General features: G+C 41.3%; 1 protein-coding gene across 1 annotated transcript in view; it reads left to right on the top strand.

Moving 5' to 3' along the window:
• Nucleotides 1-5,282: 5,282 nt before the first annotated feature.
• The window catches only part of LOC120551461 (rho GTPase-activating protein 23-like), a 120,524-nt gene continuing 103,613 nt past the window's right edge, over nt 5,283-22,193 (top strand). The window contains exon 1 of the mRNA XM_039788919.1: nt 5,283-5,748. Within this exon, the coding sequence (XP_039644853.1) occupies nt 5,740-5,748 (9 nt within the window). The 5' untranslated portion in view covers nt 5,283-5,739. The remainder of the gene's footprint in view (nt 5,749-22,193) is intronic.

Raw genomic sequence — 22,193 nt, 5'->3', positions numbered from 1 at the left:
TGTGCAATGTCTTCTTCTTTGGTTGTCATGCATTGTACCAATACTATTACCGCCATCTACCGCTGAGTTCCAGCATACTTTTCTGAATACCGTCGAAAAAGCGTCAGAAAAATAGCGAGAAAAAGTGTTCATTTTCATCTCTTAATACATCCATGATTTTCAACATGTGCACGGTCGACGGAAGGACAACACCAGGGTTAAGTACCAATTCAAGGTAGGCTACCTGTACTTCACTTAAGTATTTCCATTTTCTGCTACTCTATACTAGACTGGCCTACATCTCAGAGGGAAATAGTTATCTTTTTACTGCACTACATTTATCTGACAGCTTAAGTTGTAACTTAGACTCCGCAGCGCTGTGGAGATATAGGTCTGGCAATGTGAGACTATTTTTTAGATGACAATTCTTGTCCAGTGAAAACCATGTATTTCCATGTGTGTTGATTTTGAATGTTTGTGATGAACTGAAGAATGAAGTGTTCCTTTATGTGTTGAGGAAATGCTCCTACTTCTTAAATAAACTTCCTAAATAAACTATGTAAAAAGACTCTTGGATCAGCTATGAAATCTTGCTCTGATCCAAGACGCTTTGAAAATATATGAATACTTCTTCCACCACTGGCTAAAAGTGAATAAACCCGTTGATAGTTTGCTTAACGTGATGGATAAATTGTTGAAATATCTATGTACAAGTAAAGAATTAAAAAATTACAATAGATAGTGTAGCCTAACATATTGGATAGTAATTGGTTAAATGTTTGAGATATGAGATGGTTAAAACGGCTATCTATTGCAGCTAGTATGACTGAAAACCTGAGCAAACCAACCTATACATTGAAAGTTCAATAATATGATATTACAACATTGTAAAAATTGTATGACAAAATGTTAAGAGTAACATCAAGTTTAGAATTTGAAAAAATTGAAATAAACCCATTTGGAACATTACGGGAACCACTGCCTATGGTAAAATGCATGATTCAGACCCCTGGCTGCAGAGGTTTATCCTTGTTGACTGTAGCTCCATGGAGTCTAAGTGCATTCAAGTCCATGTACCTGTATGGTACACTAGATGGCAGCATCAGGCTTCCATAGTTTCAGTCCTGAGCAGCATTTTCACATCTATCTCAAGCATTGGAGATTACTCTATGCTCCAGGTAACATTTCACTGGGAAACTCACAGGTTGTTTATTAATACGCCCCGATTAAACTGAGTAATAAGGCTGTGGTCAGGGCTATAATGCTCAGTAGCAATAATTAATAAATACTGGCAGAATAAAAAAAATAGAAAAGCCATAAATTAAATAAATCTGCTGGATGTTTATTTTCCAGACTATGTGCCTGTGAGCATTAAGCTACTGTGCAAACAGGAGTCATAAGAGTGATTTGTGAAGGGGAGAACAGTGGGTCGATGTGGCAGGCCAGCCTGCCCGTTCCTGTTGTTGTGGGGTGGGAGTTTCCAGCTATACAGCTCAAGGGAAGCACCACAGGATGTCCTTTTCCTCATTCCTCAAGGATAGTGTGTGTGTGTGTGTGTGTGTGTGTGTGTGTGTGTGTGTGTGTGTGTGTGTGTGTGTGTGTGTGTGTGTGTGTGTGTGTGTGTGTGTGTGTGCGGGCGTGCGTGCGTGCGTGTGTGTGTGTGCGTGTGTGTGTGCGTGCGTGTGTGTGTGTGTGTTAAAAACAAGGTTTCAAATGTGTCAATATTTTGTGAATTCTGTCTGTTGCTCTCCAGATTATTTGATGTAATATAGTTTGATTAATTACATAGTTATTGTAGTACAACTGCACTAATTCTAAAAAGGATGCCCTTAAACATATCTTTAATACAACATGCTGACATTTCACACATGGGTGCACAACAGTGATTGATTTGTACTTATATTAGTAGTGTACACTTGAATTTAGTTTAGAGCTAAGGTGAACAATGGTCTAAGATGTTCCCAGGAGTATTCTGGAGCCAAGCAGTCAAATTTAATGAATAATTCCAGTTTATTACAACTTTTCATTTCTATTCACAACTTTATTAAAAGTCATTGCACATCGGCTCTGCAACAAAGTTCTAATGCAAAAACACGGCAACATTTTGTGTATAGTTATCACTGGAACAATGCATATCAAGTCTGAGATGAAATTGTTCAATTCTTTGTCTTCAGCTGGCTCCGAGCTCTGATGTAATTTTTCTTTTCATTCTTTTTAGCAAAAGAAAGTTTGAGTTTACATAATTCTTGGTGAGGCAACTAGAGAATGGTGTGTTTTACAGACTGTTCATTGTCTGAAAAGAAGACGTTCCTGTTCTTGTCATTGATCTCTATCTGACAGCTTTTGTTGTTACGAGTTACCTCATCCTGTGGATGACATCAAATTCACAAAATAAGATGTGAATGATGCCAGCCTCAATGTAAATCTCATTAAAATGATTTTAATTGCTCAAACATCAATTCTCACAAAAATGGGGAAAAACACAACTTCTAAGTTTTTTTTCCATGACAAAGTATGAGACCATTAGAACTCAAGGATTTAATTACCTGTTTTGTGCAAATATGTGGCGCTAAATTCAGACTTGCTGTGGAAATAGTTATTTTTGTTGTTTTGACCATCATTTCCTTTCGGTTGTAATACCATTGTACTCGCCAAGAAAATAGTCAATCTGGGAATACTCCGACATCACGAAGAATAAGTCAGACAGGGCAAGGAACAGGAGCAGTGGAACAATCAGACAGTAAACAAATCCCCAGATTAGCCAGACCTATTTGGAAGAGAAAAATAAGATGAAAAGTAAAATTATAACCAATCTGTGGATTGTAAATGTCATTAAGTAAACTGAACTTTCATTGCAATTCTGATTGTCTCATTGTCATGCTTTTGGAGTTAAGTCTGCCAGTACTAGTGATCATTACAGTACAATCAGGCCAAACATGGAACCAGTGGACACATTTGCTGAGATGATTCTCACTTTCAGTGTCATCTTGACTGTTGGGACAACACCTCCAAGCTCTGGTCAGGTTTCTGCTCAGGGTTCTTCCACGCCTTGGCTAGCAGAGAAGCTATCTTGAACTACTAAGCACTTGACAACTTCTATATGCCTTGCCTGCTAGCGTTGAGCCTGCTTGGCCCCAGCCTGCTTCCCAGTTAACAAGCTTCTAGCCCGCACTCCTATTGGCTAGCCTACAGCATTCTCGTCATCAGCATGCTAGTCTCCAGCCAGCCCTCAGTTGACTAGCCAATAGCCTCCAGCCAGCACCCCGGTCAGCTAGCCCCATGTCTGCTCCAGCCCCTAACCCATTCCTGGGAACTCGACTGGCCCAGGCAGAATCTGCCAGACTTCCAGGCTTTGAGAAAAGTGTTTCTTTGGACCGTGTTGCTACCATGCCATGCAATTCCAGAGCCTATCCTGTCGGGTCCTACAAGCCTTAGTCCAAGGTTCCCAGTAATCAGCCCAAGCCTTAGTCCCAGGTCCTCAGCAATATGCTGCCCAGCAATTCTGAGCCTCGGTCGCCCAGCGACCCAGAGTCTCCGCAGCCCAGCTGTATGATCGATGTCCATCCTGAGCTAGTTCCAGAGTCGGGGTCCTACCCGACTTCTCATCAGTTCCAGAGTCAGCTACCTGCTCCTAGTTTCCAGTCTGCGGTCTGGCCGACACCTGCTCCTGATTCCAAGTCTGACACCTGCTACTTGTCACTGTCTTTGAGTCGTTCCGCCTACATCGACAACTCCTTGATCATTTACCATAGGTGCTCAGCCCTGCCGTCTGCCTTCTGCCAAGCCCTCTACAGTTCCCCGGCCACTTGTCCCTGGATCCTTCCTCCGGATCCCCTCCGCCCACCCAGCTCTATTTGGAACTTTTGTTTTGGGGACATCTGGAATCCATCCCGTCATGAATTCCGCCAGCTTTCAGTAAGTCATCTGGTTTTGCTTTCTAACTCGTCATTTCAGATCATGCCACCTTATCAGGTATTGGAATTAACGTATTCCCCTCACCTGGTTTCCCCTTTTCTCACCTGCAGCCCATTCCCTCATTAGTTTCTCAGCATAGATACCAGTTCACTCTCACTTAGTCTGTATTTGCCTGATCTGCCTGTTCTGACCCTGCTTGCCTGTTTTTGGACCTTGGATTCTGCCTGACCCTCTTCGGATTTGTTAGCATGTGTGACTGAACGCCCAGTTCTGACCGTGCCTGAACTCACTAGGTAAACAACGTCCTTGCAATTTCAAATTTTTCTCATTGTCGTGCTTTTGGGTTCAGCTCTGACACTTCCAGTGATTAAGTTACAGTAAGCATCAGTTACAGTTTACAGACCCACTCCCTGCTTCTTCTTTGACCTACTGTCCAGATAATCTGGTTGTTTACAACCCTTCTGACTGCTTGTGTTTCTCACCCTTTTGGACATTGCTGTAGTAATGTGACCATGTTTCTAGATCTCATTGGGCACACTGTTCTAACCTGTAGAAATGGTATAAAATAAGACCAACATTGTGATAAACCATAATTCTGTAATATGATATACCTGGGTGTAAGCGGCAACCATGTTCAGCAGCTTTTTGCTAACTTTGTCTGTCTTTCTGAATGTTTGGTGAACATTGGGTACAGTGGGTTTTCCCTTGGAAACAAAGTTGAGGGTGTGAACCAAAAGAAAGTTGTGGGCCGTATCACCAAAACCATAAACTGAAAAACATTAAAGAGTTCTGTATAGAAGAGGAAAACAAGAGTTGGATGATTCTTTGTGGGTTTGTCAGCATTATGCCCCCGCCCCTTCACATTAGTCATTTGATCCGTTGTTATATCAAATATTTGCTATGTGAAGATATAATGGAGTAACGTCCTGTGCAGAGAATTAAGTCAATCCAACTCTGGTGAGAGCCGTGTGGAGGCAATCCTGGCTGAGAATTTGTCTGTTCGGGTCCATACATTTCCCAAACTTGTTCCCTCAAACATTTTTACCTCATGGTGGGTAAATGTTGAACAGCCCTTAGACCATGGATGGATATAACTGTTAAACCTGATGATGTATCCCTGCTCCACTGACAGTTTACCAGCACTGGTCATCAATGGAAGTGGATGAAGCTCAGAGTGAAGCACTATGAAGGAATGAGTGTGACAGCTGCTGGGGGAATCCTACTACACTATCAGGTCACATGGTACACACCCTATCCCTCTGATCCCTCCACCCCTCCCGTTCCCTCTGTCTCCCACTAATGCTGTGTACAGTGAGGGAGGGAAAAGCTGGAGGATTTTAGAGGAAGGAGGAGGAGGGGGAGCAGCTGAGAGCGAGAGAGCAGAGCAAGCCAGAGGAGGAGGAAAAGGAGAGGCAGTGTGTGTGTGGTGTGAGCCCAGATTACAACCAACCAGATACTGAAGCAGGGAAGACAGGAGCGCGGAGGACAGAAATAAAAGGATATACGCTCCTCTGACATATTCTCTCCTTCTGTGTCAGTTGAAAGGACAAAAAGAGGGGATTTACGTGCAGGTTGTGGAAAGGAAGAGGGAAGAACAGTGAGAAGAAGGGCAAGAAAAAGAAAGAGGAGGAATACTGTGATTTCCAAGAGCAAGCGGTTCAGAGGACGGGCTGTCACAGAAGAGGAGGTGATGTGTGTGAGCTTTGGGTCTGCAACACAAGTGATACAACAGGGTGTGTGTGACGCAAACTCCCCCCACGCCCCAACATCATCTACGGAGAACCAACCCGAGGTTTCACAAGCCATGCTGAGGACCAGGAGCCAGACAGAGTCCTGCTGAACACCATGGCCCAGGTGAGGAGAGACACACACACTCACACATAAAGTCTATCCAAAGCATGCATGTTGGTGCATATGTTTTGAATGCACAAGCAAACTTTGAAGTGCATCGACCCACACATAAGTTTTTATCAACCCAAACAAGCCCCTTGCTCTTTCTTTGTCTCTCTCTCTTGCTGTCTCTCACACTATCAAGAAACACACATCTATTTTCCTGTTAACACTCAAGAGAACGTAAGAGTTAGTTTACTTTGACATGTCAGACTTCTCTGCCGCTCTTAAGCTGAACAGCTCAAAGTGAATTGAAATTGCATCACAAACTAATTACACTGATTGTTCTGTGGTTGGCCTAATGTCTGTGGATCCTAATGGAAGTGTTTTTGGCTGTTGTAGCACATTTGCCCTGGACGGCCACCGTCATTTTGTAGTTATGTATGCTATACAAGTGCCACAAGATGGCAAATGTATGGCAAAAAAAAAGCTACATTTGAAGTACCGCATGGGAATCATGCAAGTCACTGAATTTTTCACAGCATGGTCCTGCACGTTTCACAATAAAATGCCTGTTGGGAAATGGAATTCTGTCCATTGAAATGCTAGAGAGCTTTAAATTGGAAATGGATACAGGAAGTGTTGACAGCATAATGCAGTAACACATATTTAACAGGGTGAATATGAGCAGATCAGAAAATAAGGAGGCTTCATACAAAAATATGACCAAATCCGATTGATTGATTGATTGATTGATTGATTGATTGATTGATTGATTGATTGATTGATTGATTGATAGATACTCTATTTGTCATTCTCACAACACAGATGAGGAGAACAAAATAAGAACTCAGGTCTCGGTGCTGACCAGCTACTATAGTCAACAGTCAAAAAGTGAATTAGAAATAATGGCCTGTCTCTAATGTAAGCCGGCTTCAAATAAAGGCCCGGTGACCTCTGCAGTTGAAGTAATTTAAGAATTGACTTGCCTGGTGACCTCAGTACAGAGTTCCCAGAGTATCGTGGAGGATCATGGAGTGCTGTACGGAGTGGCGGATCAACGTAGGGAGTGCTACAATCACAAATTAAGTTAGGCAGCCAGTAACGGCATCTTGTTGAGGGGTCCTGTGTCAATATGGGCCCACACCTTATTTATGCCCCAGGGCCCCTAGGGGGTCGGTCCAGCCCTGCTTGGACCTGAAGTTTTGCTTCTCAGTAACTGAAAGTGGTCGAGAAGATTGTTTGGCAGCATTTTGACCATTTGCTGTTGAGTCCAGCGTTGTTTTGAGAGGAGCACCCGCTCCCCGCTGCTCATTAACAACTTATTTTGTGATTTACTTTGTTGAGAGGATCTCCTTTCAGTGACCAGACCTGATAAGCATTTCCTTTGGGCTAGTAGGGGAAATCTATGGTGTCTCAATTGGTGAAAATGGGACTTGGTTTTTGTATATGTAGCCCAGTGTTTCTCAAATGGGGGTACTAGTACCCTTAGGGGTACTTTAAAGTACTACGGTTCCAGAGAATCTTTTTATGCATAATTCCTAAAATTATACTATAATAAAGAATGAATTTAGTGATGGATTCTAAACATTTGAAATGTGGGTTAGCATTTTCAGTTTAAAGGGTGTTAGCCTGAACAGGCGCAGCATTGTGCCCTCTTTATAGGCTTTTTTTTCTCTACCAAAAATGTTTTGCACTGTTCAGATGTACTTGGCTAAAAATATCATTCAAAGGAAGTACATTTATGAAAAAAGTTTGAAAACCACTGGGGTAGTCTATGTGGAGTTTTACCCGAATATGTTTATATATCTGTTTGTGTAATTTGGGGGCTTTCAGTGGAGGAACTGCAGTGTACCAAGTGCAACAAAAACCCAGTGAAATGAAGAGGGGAGTATTTTGGGCTTGTTGTCTCTGAGGGAGAGGGAATCTCTCTGAGAGAAAGGAAGGTTGTGTATTTTTAGCCAATCGGCTCAAGTGATGCAGTTGATTCTGTCTGTGTTATGCATGTGTGTATGTAATGACTGTGAGACAGAGTGTGTGGCCTTTTTCATAGCTGGTGACAGAGGCCGACAGTAAGAGAAAGAAAGCATGGCAGGTCTACGAGGTCTTAATGGTGTGTGGATATAGAGGATAGTGTATCCTCAAGATAGAGCAGGCATTGAGTGTGTCCGGGTGGAACAAGGCATTCTGCCTGGCAGGATAATGGAGAAACTATGCAGTCAGCCTGAGTGTGAAAGGTGCATTGTGTTTTTGGAGGTTGTGTATTTGTGTGTGTAGAAACGTCAGGATATCCTGCTCTTGCTCTTGTGGGCGAACACATTGACTGAAACAAATAGGAGACAGGTTCAAACTGATGAACTTTCCTACAATATCTGGAACAAACATATAGTTCATATAAAACTGTTATTAAAATATGACTCATGCACTTTTGGCTGATTAAATATGTATTGCTGGTTGACTGGGGAAACTTGAAATGGAACTGAACGTGTAATGACATATTGATCTGATTCCATCTAAATACACTGCACAAAATCTAAGGACTTTTAATTATACGAGCAGAAGTTGTATTAGAAGCAACATTTCGGAAAGTAGCTTTCTTTCCAAAAGTGAGATGATAAAATCTACCAATGTCATGTCTGTGTGTTAAAGGGGAACTCCACCGATTGTTCACGTCAAAGTGTGGTTTCTGGGGTTGTGGAGTACGACTGTATTTCAATCAGGAAAGACAAGTTCACATGAATGCAGAAGCTTTATTGATAAAGAATTTTCTGTTGACCCAGTCAGTTAGAGAGACATATAGGGATAGAGGCCTATAGACTGCAATGTAGGGCTGCACAATATATAGTGTGTTTTTTATCGTGCTTGGGCCATAAACACATCGTGAAAGACTGCAATATTACAGTTAGTTGAAACTACTGGTAAGACCAACTTACATTTTGATCGCCTGGCGTTTAGGTGGAGCGTTGTCCGCCTGTCTGTTCACATGAGGAGCACAGTGAAACTGTCCTGACTCCAGCTCTGCACTTAACACACAGGCCTGAGATCTATCTTCTAATCTCATCCTGGGGAAGGAAGTGAAAAACTGTATTTCTAAAACTACCTAACTATTGCTTTAATAGTGAACTACTAACGAAACTAGTTTCAGTGGAGAGTTGCTGTGGTGCAAATGCTTTTTCAGAGGTATTTTTGTACTCACCACACTCCAGATTAAACTTGATTTAATACGAGGAATATCCTAACAGACACATCGGCATCAATAAGATCATCAGCAGGTTTGAACTGATCACAGATATCAATAAATGAATATGCCAGCAGATAAGTAGGACCAGAAATGCCAAAGATATGGTTGAGGTCATTCAAAAATGAAGTTACATTTGTTTATAATACAGGGTTGCCTACTAAATGTGTCACTTAATTTAATGCTTATTAAAGTCCTGATTTTTACCCTTTGAACCCCAATTGATACAATCTTTGACAAAAAATCAAAACACAGACATCCTACACATACTATAGGAATAAGCACCCCATGCGGGTATCTGCACTGTGAATTGTGGATAAACCAAAGTTTTCTAGGTTTTCTACTTTCATATAGGTTATTTGGTTCTAATTTCTACTTAAAAATATTTCTGATATTTAACTTCCAGTGATGTTTATTTTTTTAAATGTATTGTTTTATCTGCTGTCAGCGTACGTTTATTTTTAACTGTAGGCTAGATTTGGTCAATTCTTAACTAACCAAATGTATCAGATTGTTATACAGAAATCTGTTTATGTTTTGTGTTTATGATCAGGAAACGAATATTGGACTGTAAATTGTAGATTCAAAAGAAACGTAGATTCATTTAACCCATTCAGTCAAGAATTTAGGCATGAGCATGACCTTGAATCCATAAAATCTATTGAATCAATTAATAGCAAATATCCATTTGCAGTTTCACTTTATCCTTACTGAAGGAAACCGTTCAGCATTTGGAGTGTTCTGTTTAGTATGAAAATGTAACAGTATTCATTATTGCCAGTGGTGGAATGTAATCATACTGCAAGTACTGTACTTAAAGGTCCAGTGTGTAATGTGTTCAGTTGTTCATTATCAAAATCTGTGTTGCCTGTTCACAAACTTGTCCTTTTTTATGAATATTATTTACCTCCACCATCAATTCCAAGTATTCCTTTTGGCTTGAAATTTGACATTTGCATTCACATGAACTGGGGTAGACGCTCCATATTCATGTTCCATCTTGAAATAAGTTAGCCAGTAAGGGACATACAGGAAATACTGCTCCACCTTTCACGTTTTCTCTGTCACATGATAAACTCACAGGTGCTGCTAACGCTGCTAATGGGTATCGTAGCTTCCCGGCCCCGGTGGCAAGTTTGAAGAAGGAAACATGGAGGACCACACGTATTCAAAATCCAGATTTCAGGAACAGGAGTCTTCTTCTTCTTCTTCGCCCAGAAAAAGAAAAAGGAGATTGAAAAGAGCAAGAGAGCAGCTTTTTGAAGCGTGACGGCTACCGTAGTTGTAATACCTACTTTGAACTGCGTGGTGGGAGAGAGTTGATTACGATATATGATCTCAACGCTAGATGGGGAAAAAAAGTACAAATTTGAGGTAATTGTACTTTACTTGAGTCTTTTCGTTTCATGACACTTTTACTTCTACTCCACTACATGTCAGAGAGAAATATTTTACTTTTTACTCCACTACATTAAGCCAACAGCTTTAGTTACTAACACAACTAAGGTACCATCAATCCAAAAACATCAGTATCAGTCTTCAGAAATTCAAATGTGTCAAACTGTAGTGTGAACTGTGGCACAGCTGAAAAAGAGCATGCATGGTTTAAAAATACATATCCTGTATTGTTGGTGAAACAGCGGAAAGGGCTTTGTGAGGTTGGGCGACATATATGAGCTCTACTGTATGACTCACTGAAGTGACTCCGACTGAGCTGACATGTCCGCTGCACTGATTCCAGTTCATAGCCTGTCCTGAGACATCGCCTCTGTATCTTCTCTCAATTACACTGCACTGGTCACGTGTGCTCTAATGGCCAGTGTGTGTCCTTACATGTGGGTTTCACTCAGTACATTGCCCTTACAGACTCATCCAGCCGAGGGACGGGCAGAACAACAAAGGAAACAAAAGCGATAAGAGGGAAGTTGGACAGAGGGCAGTTGGATATACACCATTGTTAGGTTGCAACCCACAACATGTTGGGACTGGTTATTATTTTTTTTTAAGATTATTTTTTGGCCATTTCCACCTTTAATGGACAGGACAGCTAGGTGAGAAAGGGGAGAGAGAGGGGGAAGACATGCAGGAAATCGTCACAGGTTCGGGTTGGAGTTGAACCCTGGACCTCTGCGTCAAGGCATAAACCTCTATGTGTATGTGCGCCGGCTTTATCAACTGAGCCAAGCCGGCCACAGGACTGGTTATTTTTTAAGTTGAGTTAAGTTAATATGTTTGAATTCAAATATCCAGCATTTCTGTAAAAATGACATCAGTCTGAAGGTGGAGAACTCTCTTATAAGAAGGGCCATCTGGGACATTATTCACACTACTGAAACACTCATATACACTATTAGAATTTAAATCAGTTGTGTTTATGACAGCATTTCAGTAGTATATATGAAAGAGTTTTAGAATTGCGTGTGAGAGCGTTTTAGTTTTGTGTTTCAGTAGTGTTTATGAGAGCGTTTCAGTTGTGTGTGAGGTTTCAGTATAGTATGTGAGGGTATACTTTTTAAGTAGTGTACATGAAAGCATTTCAGTAGAGTGTGTGAGAGCATTTCACTTGAATGTGTGTGAGGTAATTGTGAATAATGTCCTAGATGGCCCCTCACATTCTGAAAAGCATTCACGCCATCATGTAACTGAATACTCACACTACTAATACTGCTAACCCTACAACTGACTAACCACATAAAGAATTGCATCTTATCAAAATGTTACATTATATGTAGCATTCAGGTCAAAGGCCCCCTATAACTACATGACAAGTTCCTCAACCTAAACAACAAAACGGGTCATTTGTAATTGTCTTCCAGAGCAATGTGATAAGAATTTTCTGTCACCCCAATCAGGAGGATGACATTGTCTGTCAGTGCCTTTCAAAACCATTACAAATAGTAAGTAAGATTGTATTCATATAGCACCTTTTAAAACAAAGTTACAAAGTTCTTCACGAGATACAGGTGCACTAAAATAAGAAACAGATACAGAAAGGACAAATACACAAGTACAGAGGTCAGAGATAAAGTACAACCTCATACAGGGGAGGCAAGAAATCAGTTAGGGGTAAAAAGAAAAAGAAAAAAAGAAAAGTCTTAGAGTCGGAAAATATGACTGATACTGTAGGTGGCTGGATGCTCATTCCCAAGGGGGTAAGCTTCGCTTCAGAACTCGAACCTCCTATGGCGCCATTTTGTTGCTACCTGGCCATCACCCCCATTAGCATTCCACTGACTAGCATTCATTTTGGCGCCACGTAAACAGCGAATAACTTTACATCTGAAGGGTTTAAAGACTCTATTTGTCCATTGTTTAGTTCTAAAGAAACACGACAATGTGTAAAAGGCTCCATTACCTTGTACCTCACGTTATGGCTCCGTAGCAGACGCTTTTGTAAAAATAGGCTAACGATTGTGTCACATAGTAGAGGAATTACCGTATAGTACAGGATAAGCTTGCAGGCAGTTTCGACTTACATGAGCTGTTTAGGATTAATGACTAATGTTAACTAGCATTTTAGTTAGCAATAATTAGCCTGTGCCCATGTTATCTACTTACATATACCTACGCTCTCCGTCTCTGTAAGATTGGGAATGATTGAGATTTCTCTTGGCACAGCTACCAGAAGACTTCACACTTTCAGACAGGTTGCTCACGTCACATTTACGTTGTCTCTCTCAGTTGGAGGCTGCTCAGTAAAGCTGGCCATCACCGGAAAAGTGTTTCTAATATCCTTCACTGGTCTCCGTCCAGAGACACGGGGTCTGTTGGTCCATTATATACTGTCTATGCTCATTCCCTGTCTAGTAAGTCGCATGGTTATGACACAATCATTAGGCTATTTTTATAAAAGTGTCTGCTACGGAGCCATAACGTGAGATACAAGGTAATGGAGCCTTTTATACATTGTCGTGTTTCTTTAGAAATAAACAACGGACAAATAGAGTCTTTAAACGCTTCAGATGTAAAGTTATTTGCTGTCAAAGTGGCGCCAAAATGAATGGGAGTCAGTGGAATGCTAACGGAAGGTGATGGCTTGTTAGCCTACAATCTCCCCATAGGAGGTACGCTTTCCAGATGCCCGCTTACCCCCTTGATAGTAATAAAAGGGATTAAACATTCAGACACTTTGATTGGCAAACTATCCTCCATCCTCCTCGCTAAAGTCTTGTGCACACCAATTCAATAATAGCAGGATATCTCTTCAACGTTCAGTATGTGATTTCCATACTCAGCTCTGATTGGGTCGTTTTTGTCTGACTTTGCCATTATCCTTATGCCTCTATCGTTGCACAACTTAATCACAACCATGATAGTAAATCCAATATGTTTCCACAAGTAAATTCTTCCTGTTTCAGTCCTGCGATAGATTCTGTGCATTTATTTCCTGTAGGAAAGGAAAATGGCGCTGTAGGTTACAAATCAGTACATTCGCATAAAGTTGAAACTTTCTCAACCCCTCCCACATCTTGCCACTGAGTCTTTTAAGTCTTGGTGTACAGGCAGCATGTAAAGGAGATTAAGGTTCAATTTACAGTGACTGGTATCCAATCGCTTCTCCAACTTTTTGAATCCGTATGCATGTGAGACATTTTCACACAGTCCCAAGAGCTCCTCATTAGGACAACATGAATGTAAACATTTACGAACAACCAGTGCTTTTTCTAGTGAGAAAAGCCTGACAAATGGTGTATTTCCATACATCTAGAGAACATGCATTGTAGCAGTTTTGGGGAGGAAAAGGGTTAACTCTGTATAGTATCTGGTTAGAGCTTACACTGGCTTGCTTTTATGTGTATCTGTGTTAGATAGCTTGGATTTATTTATTCCATTCAGTGTTTTACTTGTCTTTGTACAGCCTTTAAAGATGCAGTAGGTAAGACTTATAAAACTAACTTTCTGTCATATTAGCTGAAACTGACCCTATGTTCCAGTAGAACTACATGAAGCAGGTCATTTAAAAATAAATCCAGCTCCTCTGGCTCCACCTACAGCCTGTAGTGAGATTTGCAAAAATCCACCGCTCCCTGTTCAGATGCACCAATCAGGGGGAGGTGTCTAACTGTGTGTCAATCACACATTCATTCTCCCTTGTGGGGGGAGGGGCTTAGGAGACCGTTTTGTGCTTTAGCAGAAAGTGTGGGGGAGAGAAGAGAAGTTGTTAAAAATGTTTGGCTAAGTCCTGGGTCTTCACAATCCTACCTACAGCACCTTTTAAAGTGTATTTCTTTACTGTGCTGTTTCGAATGTTTTTAGCTGGTTTTTAGCTTCTGGTTCAGTGTGGCAGGTGTACCTTGCTTTCATTTGTGGTGTGGACTTTTTTCTGTATTTGTTGCTGTTGTCAATATCTTATGTTTGTCATGGTCTTCGATGTGATTTGATGCCTGTTTCAGATCAAATTTCCTTCGGGATAAGAAAGTTGAAGTTGATCAATCAAGTGGTCAAGGTTAGTGTTCCCTAAGACCAGAAACAACAGTGTGTGTGCTAAATAGTTTTAGGGATATACAGATATTTTCAACAGCGTTTATATTTTAAAGATATTTAAGCACGCTCTTACAATATACAGTAATCATACAGTGGTATCCTGCTTTGTTGTCGTTTGATACTTGTTTTTTATGTGCATGTTATTGAGTTGAAACCACAAAGGCACAAACACCCTCCAGGATCATTATGAAGTGGGACACAAAAGCATTGCTGGGATATTCTTACATCCGGGCATGTAACTGGCATCCCAGCACTGGACCTGACTGTTATCAGCACTCAGCAGAGGAGAGGGAAGGGGAGGGGGGACAGGGGGATGGGGGGACAGGGGGTGGGGGAAGGGGAAGACAAAAGAGAGACGAGCATGAGGTGAGAGTGACAAATTATGATGACAGTTCCCCATTACTGGGTGCATCTCACATGTTTTCATGTCACAGACGGATCCGTCTGCTCACGTTTAGTTCAGGTCCCATTTTTTTATGTTCTTAAAGAGAGCAAGAAAAACACACACATGCATACAATAGTTGAGAACATTTTGCTTCACTCTCCCTGCAACCCACCCCCACCCCCACCCCCACCCCCAAGATCTCAGGATAAGTTAAAGCAATACAGCATCATACGTTACTTGCATCAAGCATAGACCGAAAACAAATCCTCATTTCACTACATAGCTCCTTTACCTTATCATACGCACCAGCCCACTGTGGAATAGTTCTCTCCCTCGCGCCATGCATTCTAGCCACTGAAAGCTCTATGGTGATTACATCAAGAGAAGTGTTTAGCCATTGTATATGTGTAAAGCGCTATTTATGCTTCTGCGTTAAAATCTACGCTGTAGCTACGTACGTAGGTATGTGGAGACACGGACCTACACCGTAGTCTGACGTGCACCTCCCGGAAATTGTAAGGCGGTGTGCGATCACGGAAGGCTTCTATCAACAGTTTTGTTGTCATTACTTAGAATTCCTCATGGGGGCGACAGAAACTACGCACTATAGCTTTAAGACGAGATGTTAGTCATTGGACAACTTTGATCCAGGGGCAGAGCCAGACGTTGTAGACATTCAAGGCTGAGCCCATCCTCATTTTTATTTTTTTATTTTATATTTGATAAAAGAATGCCTAAAAATCTATACATCATTTAAGAAAAACATGATAGTTGCCAAGGAAAACCATCATCCTGTAGAGCCGGCAGCCGATGTTGTGTCTAATTGTTCTCCCATTGTCTTCATCCTTCTGAAATCAGAACACAACAAATGTTGAGGATTTTCACCTAAAAAGAGGGAGAAATTGTCTGATTTAAATTTTCAAGTTACATAACATAGGTGGGGTCAGAATTTGTTCACACAATCAATTGCGATAGTAATAAAACTTTTGCTCTATTCATTTGCCGTTGTGGTCAGAGAGATTGAGGGGAAAATGACACAAAGTTGAAGATAAAAACCTAAAGGATTTGGGGCTTTTGAGAAAACATTCGGGGCCAGAGCCCCAGAAGCCACCCCTCTGCTTTGACTGGAATTGAAATATCTCTGTAGATATTGGTTGAATTGCTGTTAAAGTTGGTTGACAGTCATCTCTCCTAATGACTTTAATGGTGATCTCCTGACTTTTCCTCTAGCGCAACCAGCAGGTTTACATTTTTTTATAATTGTAATGAATTCTTGTTAAGACAGTCATGTCCAGCCCCCCTCAGGATGAATTTACAAACAGACTTTAGTGATCCTCTGACTTTTCATCTGGCAAATTTTGATTTGTCCAAACTTTGGTCTATGACTGACAACTACTGTGCTGTGGATTGCACATTAGTCTTGTTTGAAATCATTAAATTCACATGAGCCATATTTATTTAGTTAAATTATAGCCAGTTACAACTTTGTCCAGAGTGCAAGTTATTTGGAACTTTTTCTTTTTTAAGTTACATGGCTAATATACCTCTTACCGTGTCTGTCCCAAAATTCTGTCTTCATTAAGCAGAAAAACTGTAAAACCTTTTTTTCTGCCACCATAACAGCTCTGCGAGAGAAACATACATGCACACATTTGCGCCTGAAATGCCATGCAAGACACCAGTCACATTAGTGGCCACCGTCACTTTCATTTTTAAAAATAGCATGCATGGCTCGGCCTTAAAAAGCTCAGCTGCTTTGACTTTCATTGCTGCTTGACTGCGGACCATTCTTTCTAATTAGAAGGGCCTGTTTTGACTTCTGTCAGTCATACAGAGGGATGTGTGCAAGAGCTCTCATTTGAAAACCTTTTCAATTGGTCTTTCACATTAGAGCCTTTAGAGTAACTTCAATTACTTTCAGTTTTGATGGTGGTGAGTATTTCAGCGTTCTTTCAGGAAATTGAGTTTGGTGAAACAGATAAAATAGCAAGACATGGAAACTGGAGTATCAGACAAAAAACAATTGATTACTAATACAAACGAAATGTTATGATATTTTGATATAATGATTTTCATTTCAGCACAACCTGCCGTGCCTCAGTGTGATTCAGTTACGGTTCGAGGTTAAATGGGATGAAGAGAAAACACACTACATGCTAACTGTTTTTAGGACTTTGGTCAAATCTAGTAGCCAAACATACGTCTCTTTTTGTGTGTGTGTGTGTGTGTGTGTGTGTGTGTGTGTGTGTGTGTGTGTGCGTGTGTGTGTGTGTCAGGCTATTTGATCATCTGCTATTAGTGATCGTTGAAGGGGATAGTGGACATAACTGCAGTTACATACATTACATAATTCCAATTCCATTCGTGACAGGAGGTCACACACACACACACACACACACACACACACACACACACACACACACACACACACACACACAGAGTCCGGGCTTTAGCAGCTGCTCCTCATTGTTTGCCATGAAATCCTGCATTTAGACACACTTCTCCAAACAATAGAGTGAAATATGTGCTACTGATTTAATGAGCAAGGAATGTGAAATGAAAACGATCCCTGAGCCATGCCAGCAATTCTTTCAAAGATTTATGTTCATCTGCCTCTCTTTGAATTTTTCTTCAAAATTATTAATTGCAGCACAATGAATTAAAGACGCTTCATGTAAGAGACTGTCATTTGGGGAAATGATTTTCTATTAACCCAACACTATATGACTTTTGAAGAAAGAAAAATGTGTTTTAAAGCAATACACTGCACAAACACAACTGTTCAAATGATTCTGAGGTTTAGCCGCCACATCCTAACTTGGTTTGATAGGACGGGTAGCTTGGCTAATGCTAGCTAATGCTAGCAGAGGTTAGATAGACTGTAACTGACATGACTGAGGCAGTTCGCTCCTCTCTGTTACACTATGTTTTAGCATGTAAAGGTATAAAAGTTGCAATGGTTTTATCAAAAAAGTAAAAGAAGAAGCAAACACAACTCATCACAGGACATATTTGTTGGCTAAAGATTTTTGGAACTTTGGATTGAACGCTAAGCCAATTTCAGACATGGCATCATTGGCATGATTACATACAAAGTCAGTAGGATACAAAGTTAAATAAAGGTAGATTAGCGCTTGGCAGCAGAATCAAAATATTCACACTCATCCCAAGGTTTTATGACTCCAGTTCACAAATATAAATGGAAAAGTGGAGAGACTGTAGGAAAATAGTACAACTGGTGAATTTCTGAGACGTTTATGTTGCTTGCAAGCTACAGATCCCTATGCAATTAGCTAACATGGCTATTTACTTTTTGATCCCCAGTGGATGTAATACTAGTTTGTATAAACATCCTACAGGACCTATTCATGCATAAATGGAGAGATGTCAGAGTGAGTGGGCTGCCAGTGCTGGACCAGCGCCCTGAGCGGTTGGGGGGGGGGGGTTACGGTCCCCTCAAGAGCGAATGGCGAATTGGCATCTCTCCAGCTACCAATCCACACTCTGTACTTTGGTCCGTACTGGGACTTGAACCAGCGACCCTCCGGTTCCCGGCCCAAGTCCCTACGGACTGAGATACTGCCACCCCTAGTCTTGTGCAGCCACGGCACTGTGTCAGCGCTAGTGAAAGGTCCAGAAGCAGCCATTATCATTCTGGTATATTGTGGAAGAAATGCTCTGGCTTGCTCTTATTTCTTTATACCAATCACAATCATCTTGGGCGGCACTAAGCCTCCGATGCAGCGACGGTGTGCTTGCAAAATGAAAAGCGAAGGTAGCGGAAGGGGGGGGGAGAATGCCGGCCAAAATAGCCAGCCAATGGCAGGCTTTTACCCACAGTCTGCATCCGGTGAGTCAGTGACTGAGAGACAAGCGTTTGAAATGATTTATGTTAAAAATCATGTTTATTTGGAAAGCTGTAGGAGGCTCCGATACACATGGTTTAGCGCGAGTCCTCGTTTATACAAAGGAATATCTACAACGGAGGTGGTGAGTGCAAAGTTAGCATGACCCCTACAGTCACAATAGCCAAATATACCGCAATTTCCCTTCAACATCTGGGCAGTATGTGCTTTGGCAGCTGCAAATCTAGTTTTTGCTGACCTGCAGTACCCTGCTGTAGTGATGTAGAATGGTATTACCATGTGTGTCTGTACTCTGTGACATCACTGTATGCTAGGTGTCTTACAGGTGCAACAGAGCTCACTTCTGACTGCAGCCAGCATCACTATGGGTGTGTTGAGCAAGAGAGGGCAGTTAAACACTGCTTCTCAGCTTAGTGTTCACTTACTCTTTTGAGAATCATGGGAAATTCAGGGGGCCATTATTACTGTGTCTGTATTTGGTGTCTTGCATTTTCTTTTACTGATAAACACCTTCTGACTCCTGATCCAAAAAGGCACTATATGAATAAATGTTGCTGGCTTATGTACTTATTATGTTATTACCACTGGTTCAGCTAAAGTTACACTGTTTGTCTTCCACAGCATGAAGGATTGTCTTAACCATTTCATCTCATATCATTAGTATTGGTGTGTTATAAATAGGTGTGTCCTTGCTGATGCTCCTTTACTTGAGGTCTGACATCACACACCCCTGGGCTCATGTGTGACATCATCAGCGTGCTGCAATCTGCATGGCTCTCACCTGCGGCAACTGAGCGTACAATCTGTGTGTGTGTGTGTGTGGGGGGGGGGGGGCTGCTCTGCTCTAGTTCATTCAGCTGTGTGTGTATGTGTGTGTTTTGTTAGCTCTTGAACTGATAATAGGTTTCCTCTAGAGTGCATTTCCCCGAGGGTCCTCCACAGAGGACATGTTACGTGTGTGCATATACGGTAAAAAAATAAAAGTGGCCTGTTCTCCCTTGTCTCGTATGCAGGGACGTCACTAGGATTGAAAGACGGGGGGGGGGGCTTAGTCCCCAGGGTATTTGTAACTTGCGTTTGCAAAATCTTTGCACTCACATCTTTCGTTACTGTATTAGAGCTACACTTATGTCAACCACCAGTCAAGAAACCAAGATGTTAACAAGTCAAAAGTGACAGACATATCCTCTTCTTCCATTTGTACTCTGTTCCTTCTGTCTTATCCTTTAAGATAAAACTAAACCCTGATGCTAATTTCATGACTTCGAAATGCAAATTGGTCACATGAAACAACATCCAAAATGTCCAAAAACAGACAAACAGAGGCCAGACAGCTAATAAGTTGGTAAGTTAAACAAATATGACAAATAGCAGTACAAGAAAAAGAAAAAAATAGGCATCACTGCATACTTTATCATGTAAGATATTAATACGGATCCTATTTAAAGTGGCTACTGTCTAATAACCTGATGGCGGAAGGAATAAAAGATTTGGAGTAATGATTAGTGTATATACTGTATTTTAATTTATACTGTTTATTGATCCCCAGTGGGGAAATTACAATTTACACTCTGTTAGAAATCACTACACACAGACCTGAAATACACACAGACATGCTCAGGACCTATTCATGCACAAATGGAGAGATGTCAGAGTGAGTGGGCTGCCATTGCTGGACCAGCGCCCTGACCGGTTGGGGGGGTGGGGGGGGTACGGTGCCTTGCTCAAGAGCACCTGGCAGTGCCCAGGAGGTGAACTGGCATCTGTATGTAGGATTGCTTTCATTTTATTTTCACATACCCAGGGCTCGGTTTACACCTATCACCATTTCTAGCCACTGGGGGACCATAGGCAGGCTCATATTAATGTTAAAAAACCTCATAAAGTGACATTGTTGTGCCATGGGACCTTTAAGGCCTGTTTACGGTGTGTTTTAGCCGGGTTTTGGCCTGGAAGGCTCTATAGAAATCTGGCACCCTATTGAACGAAGTTAAACTGAGAGAGTGTGCTGTTCACAGACACCAGAATGAAGGAGTTCACAGTAACGTTCATCAGGCAGTAATACGGTACGTTCAGTTCACGTTCACCCAAAATATGAACGAGTTCATGAACTATCATTCAATGAACTCGTTCAGGCACAACACTGCTCGCAACGCTCTGAAAGCTGCCAGTTCACACCAATGCAACGAGACGGTGCGGTGCATCATCTTGATAGCACAACGACTCTTTGTACTTCTGTCTAACTTCCGACTCTTCGGCTATATTTTTGTAGCTATATATATATATAATTTGAATGAGGATAAATCAAATTGTTATTGTTGTTGTTATTATTATTTAGGGGGGCTTAGGAACATTTTGAGGTAGCTTCAGCCCCCCTAAAATAGGCCTAACGACGTCCCTGATCGTATGTTCTTAGTATAAATGTTACTCTCCACATGTGAATGAGGCAGTTGTTCCTGAAGCTTACACACACCTGCACTCATCCTCACTTTTAGCACAAAGAATGTGCACACTCACTGAAATAGATTGCTGAACTGAACTTTGCCATAGTAGTTCATTATTAAAGCGGTCATTTGATTCTGAAGTGGCCTCTTTATTTGGTTTTCATTTTGGACTTTAAGCATTTATTGCTGTGGTGTTTTACACTGCACTCCCTGCAGATTACACTGCTCCATGTATGGTCGAACATGGGAACAAAGCAGGACGTCTAACAAGCAACAGTAACTTCTAATGTAACCAACAGGTTTAACAACTAATGAGACTATCTGTAGTGACTAATTGGCTATTGTTATGAGAACTGACAGAAGAACTGGGTGGATGGATAATCTCTTGTTTGTCAAGAACTATAATAACCTCCATCCACCTGTTTTGGATGTGCATTTTCCATTGGCACATAAAAAACATGAGTGGAAAAATGTCCAAATATTGCAATGATTTGCATTTTCTTTTAAATGTGCGCAACATTTGGATGGAAACTCGACTACTGCTCCTTGGACCTGTTTAGCCCCAGCGGTTATCATTGTTCATGCTTACTTTCTGTTTTCTCTATAGCAATTCAAACAAACGAGAATATGTTAGAAAGAAGAATTAAAAGCTGTTATGAACTTGCTATAGGTTGAATGTATCAACATATTACTGCTGTACTACCTAGATGTATCTAGAGTGAACATATCAATAGAGATTTGCAAAATTGCCATTCAGCATGCAAGCGTTGTGGATTATTGTTTTAATTAGGGTTATTTTTATCATAGCAGATGGTGTTGTGTACGTCTCGTTTGTTCTGTGCATGTGGGTCCTGTTGGCCTGTACACTAAAGTAATCGTGTGTAGTTAGGAAATTAGACCAGTAACACATGCTCTTTATTCACTTTAGTCTCCAGTTACATTTGATCCATTCCTGTTTGTTATTATTGCTGGAGTTCAAAATTATCATTACATGCTGCAGATCAGTGGAACGGTGACATCACGTCCTTTTTTGGGGCTGCCGAGTGCGAGGT

This window comes from Perca fluviatilis, chromosome 21, assembly GCF_010015445.1.
Source record: "Perca fluviatilis chromosome 21, GENO_Pfluv_1.0, whole genome shotgun sequence".
NCBI lineage: Eukaryota > Metazoa > Chordata > Actinopteri > Perciformes > Percidae > Perca > Perca fluviatilis.
This window is presented reverse-complemented; position numbering and strand designations above follow the sequence as displayed.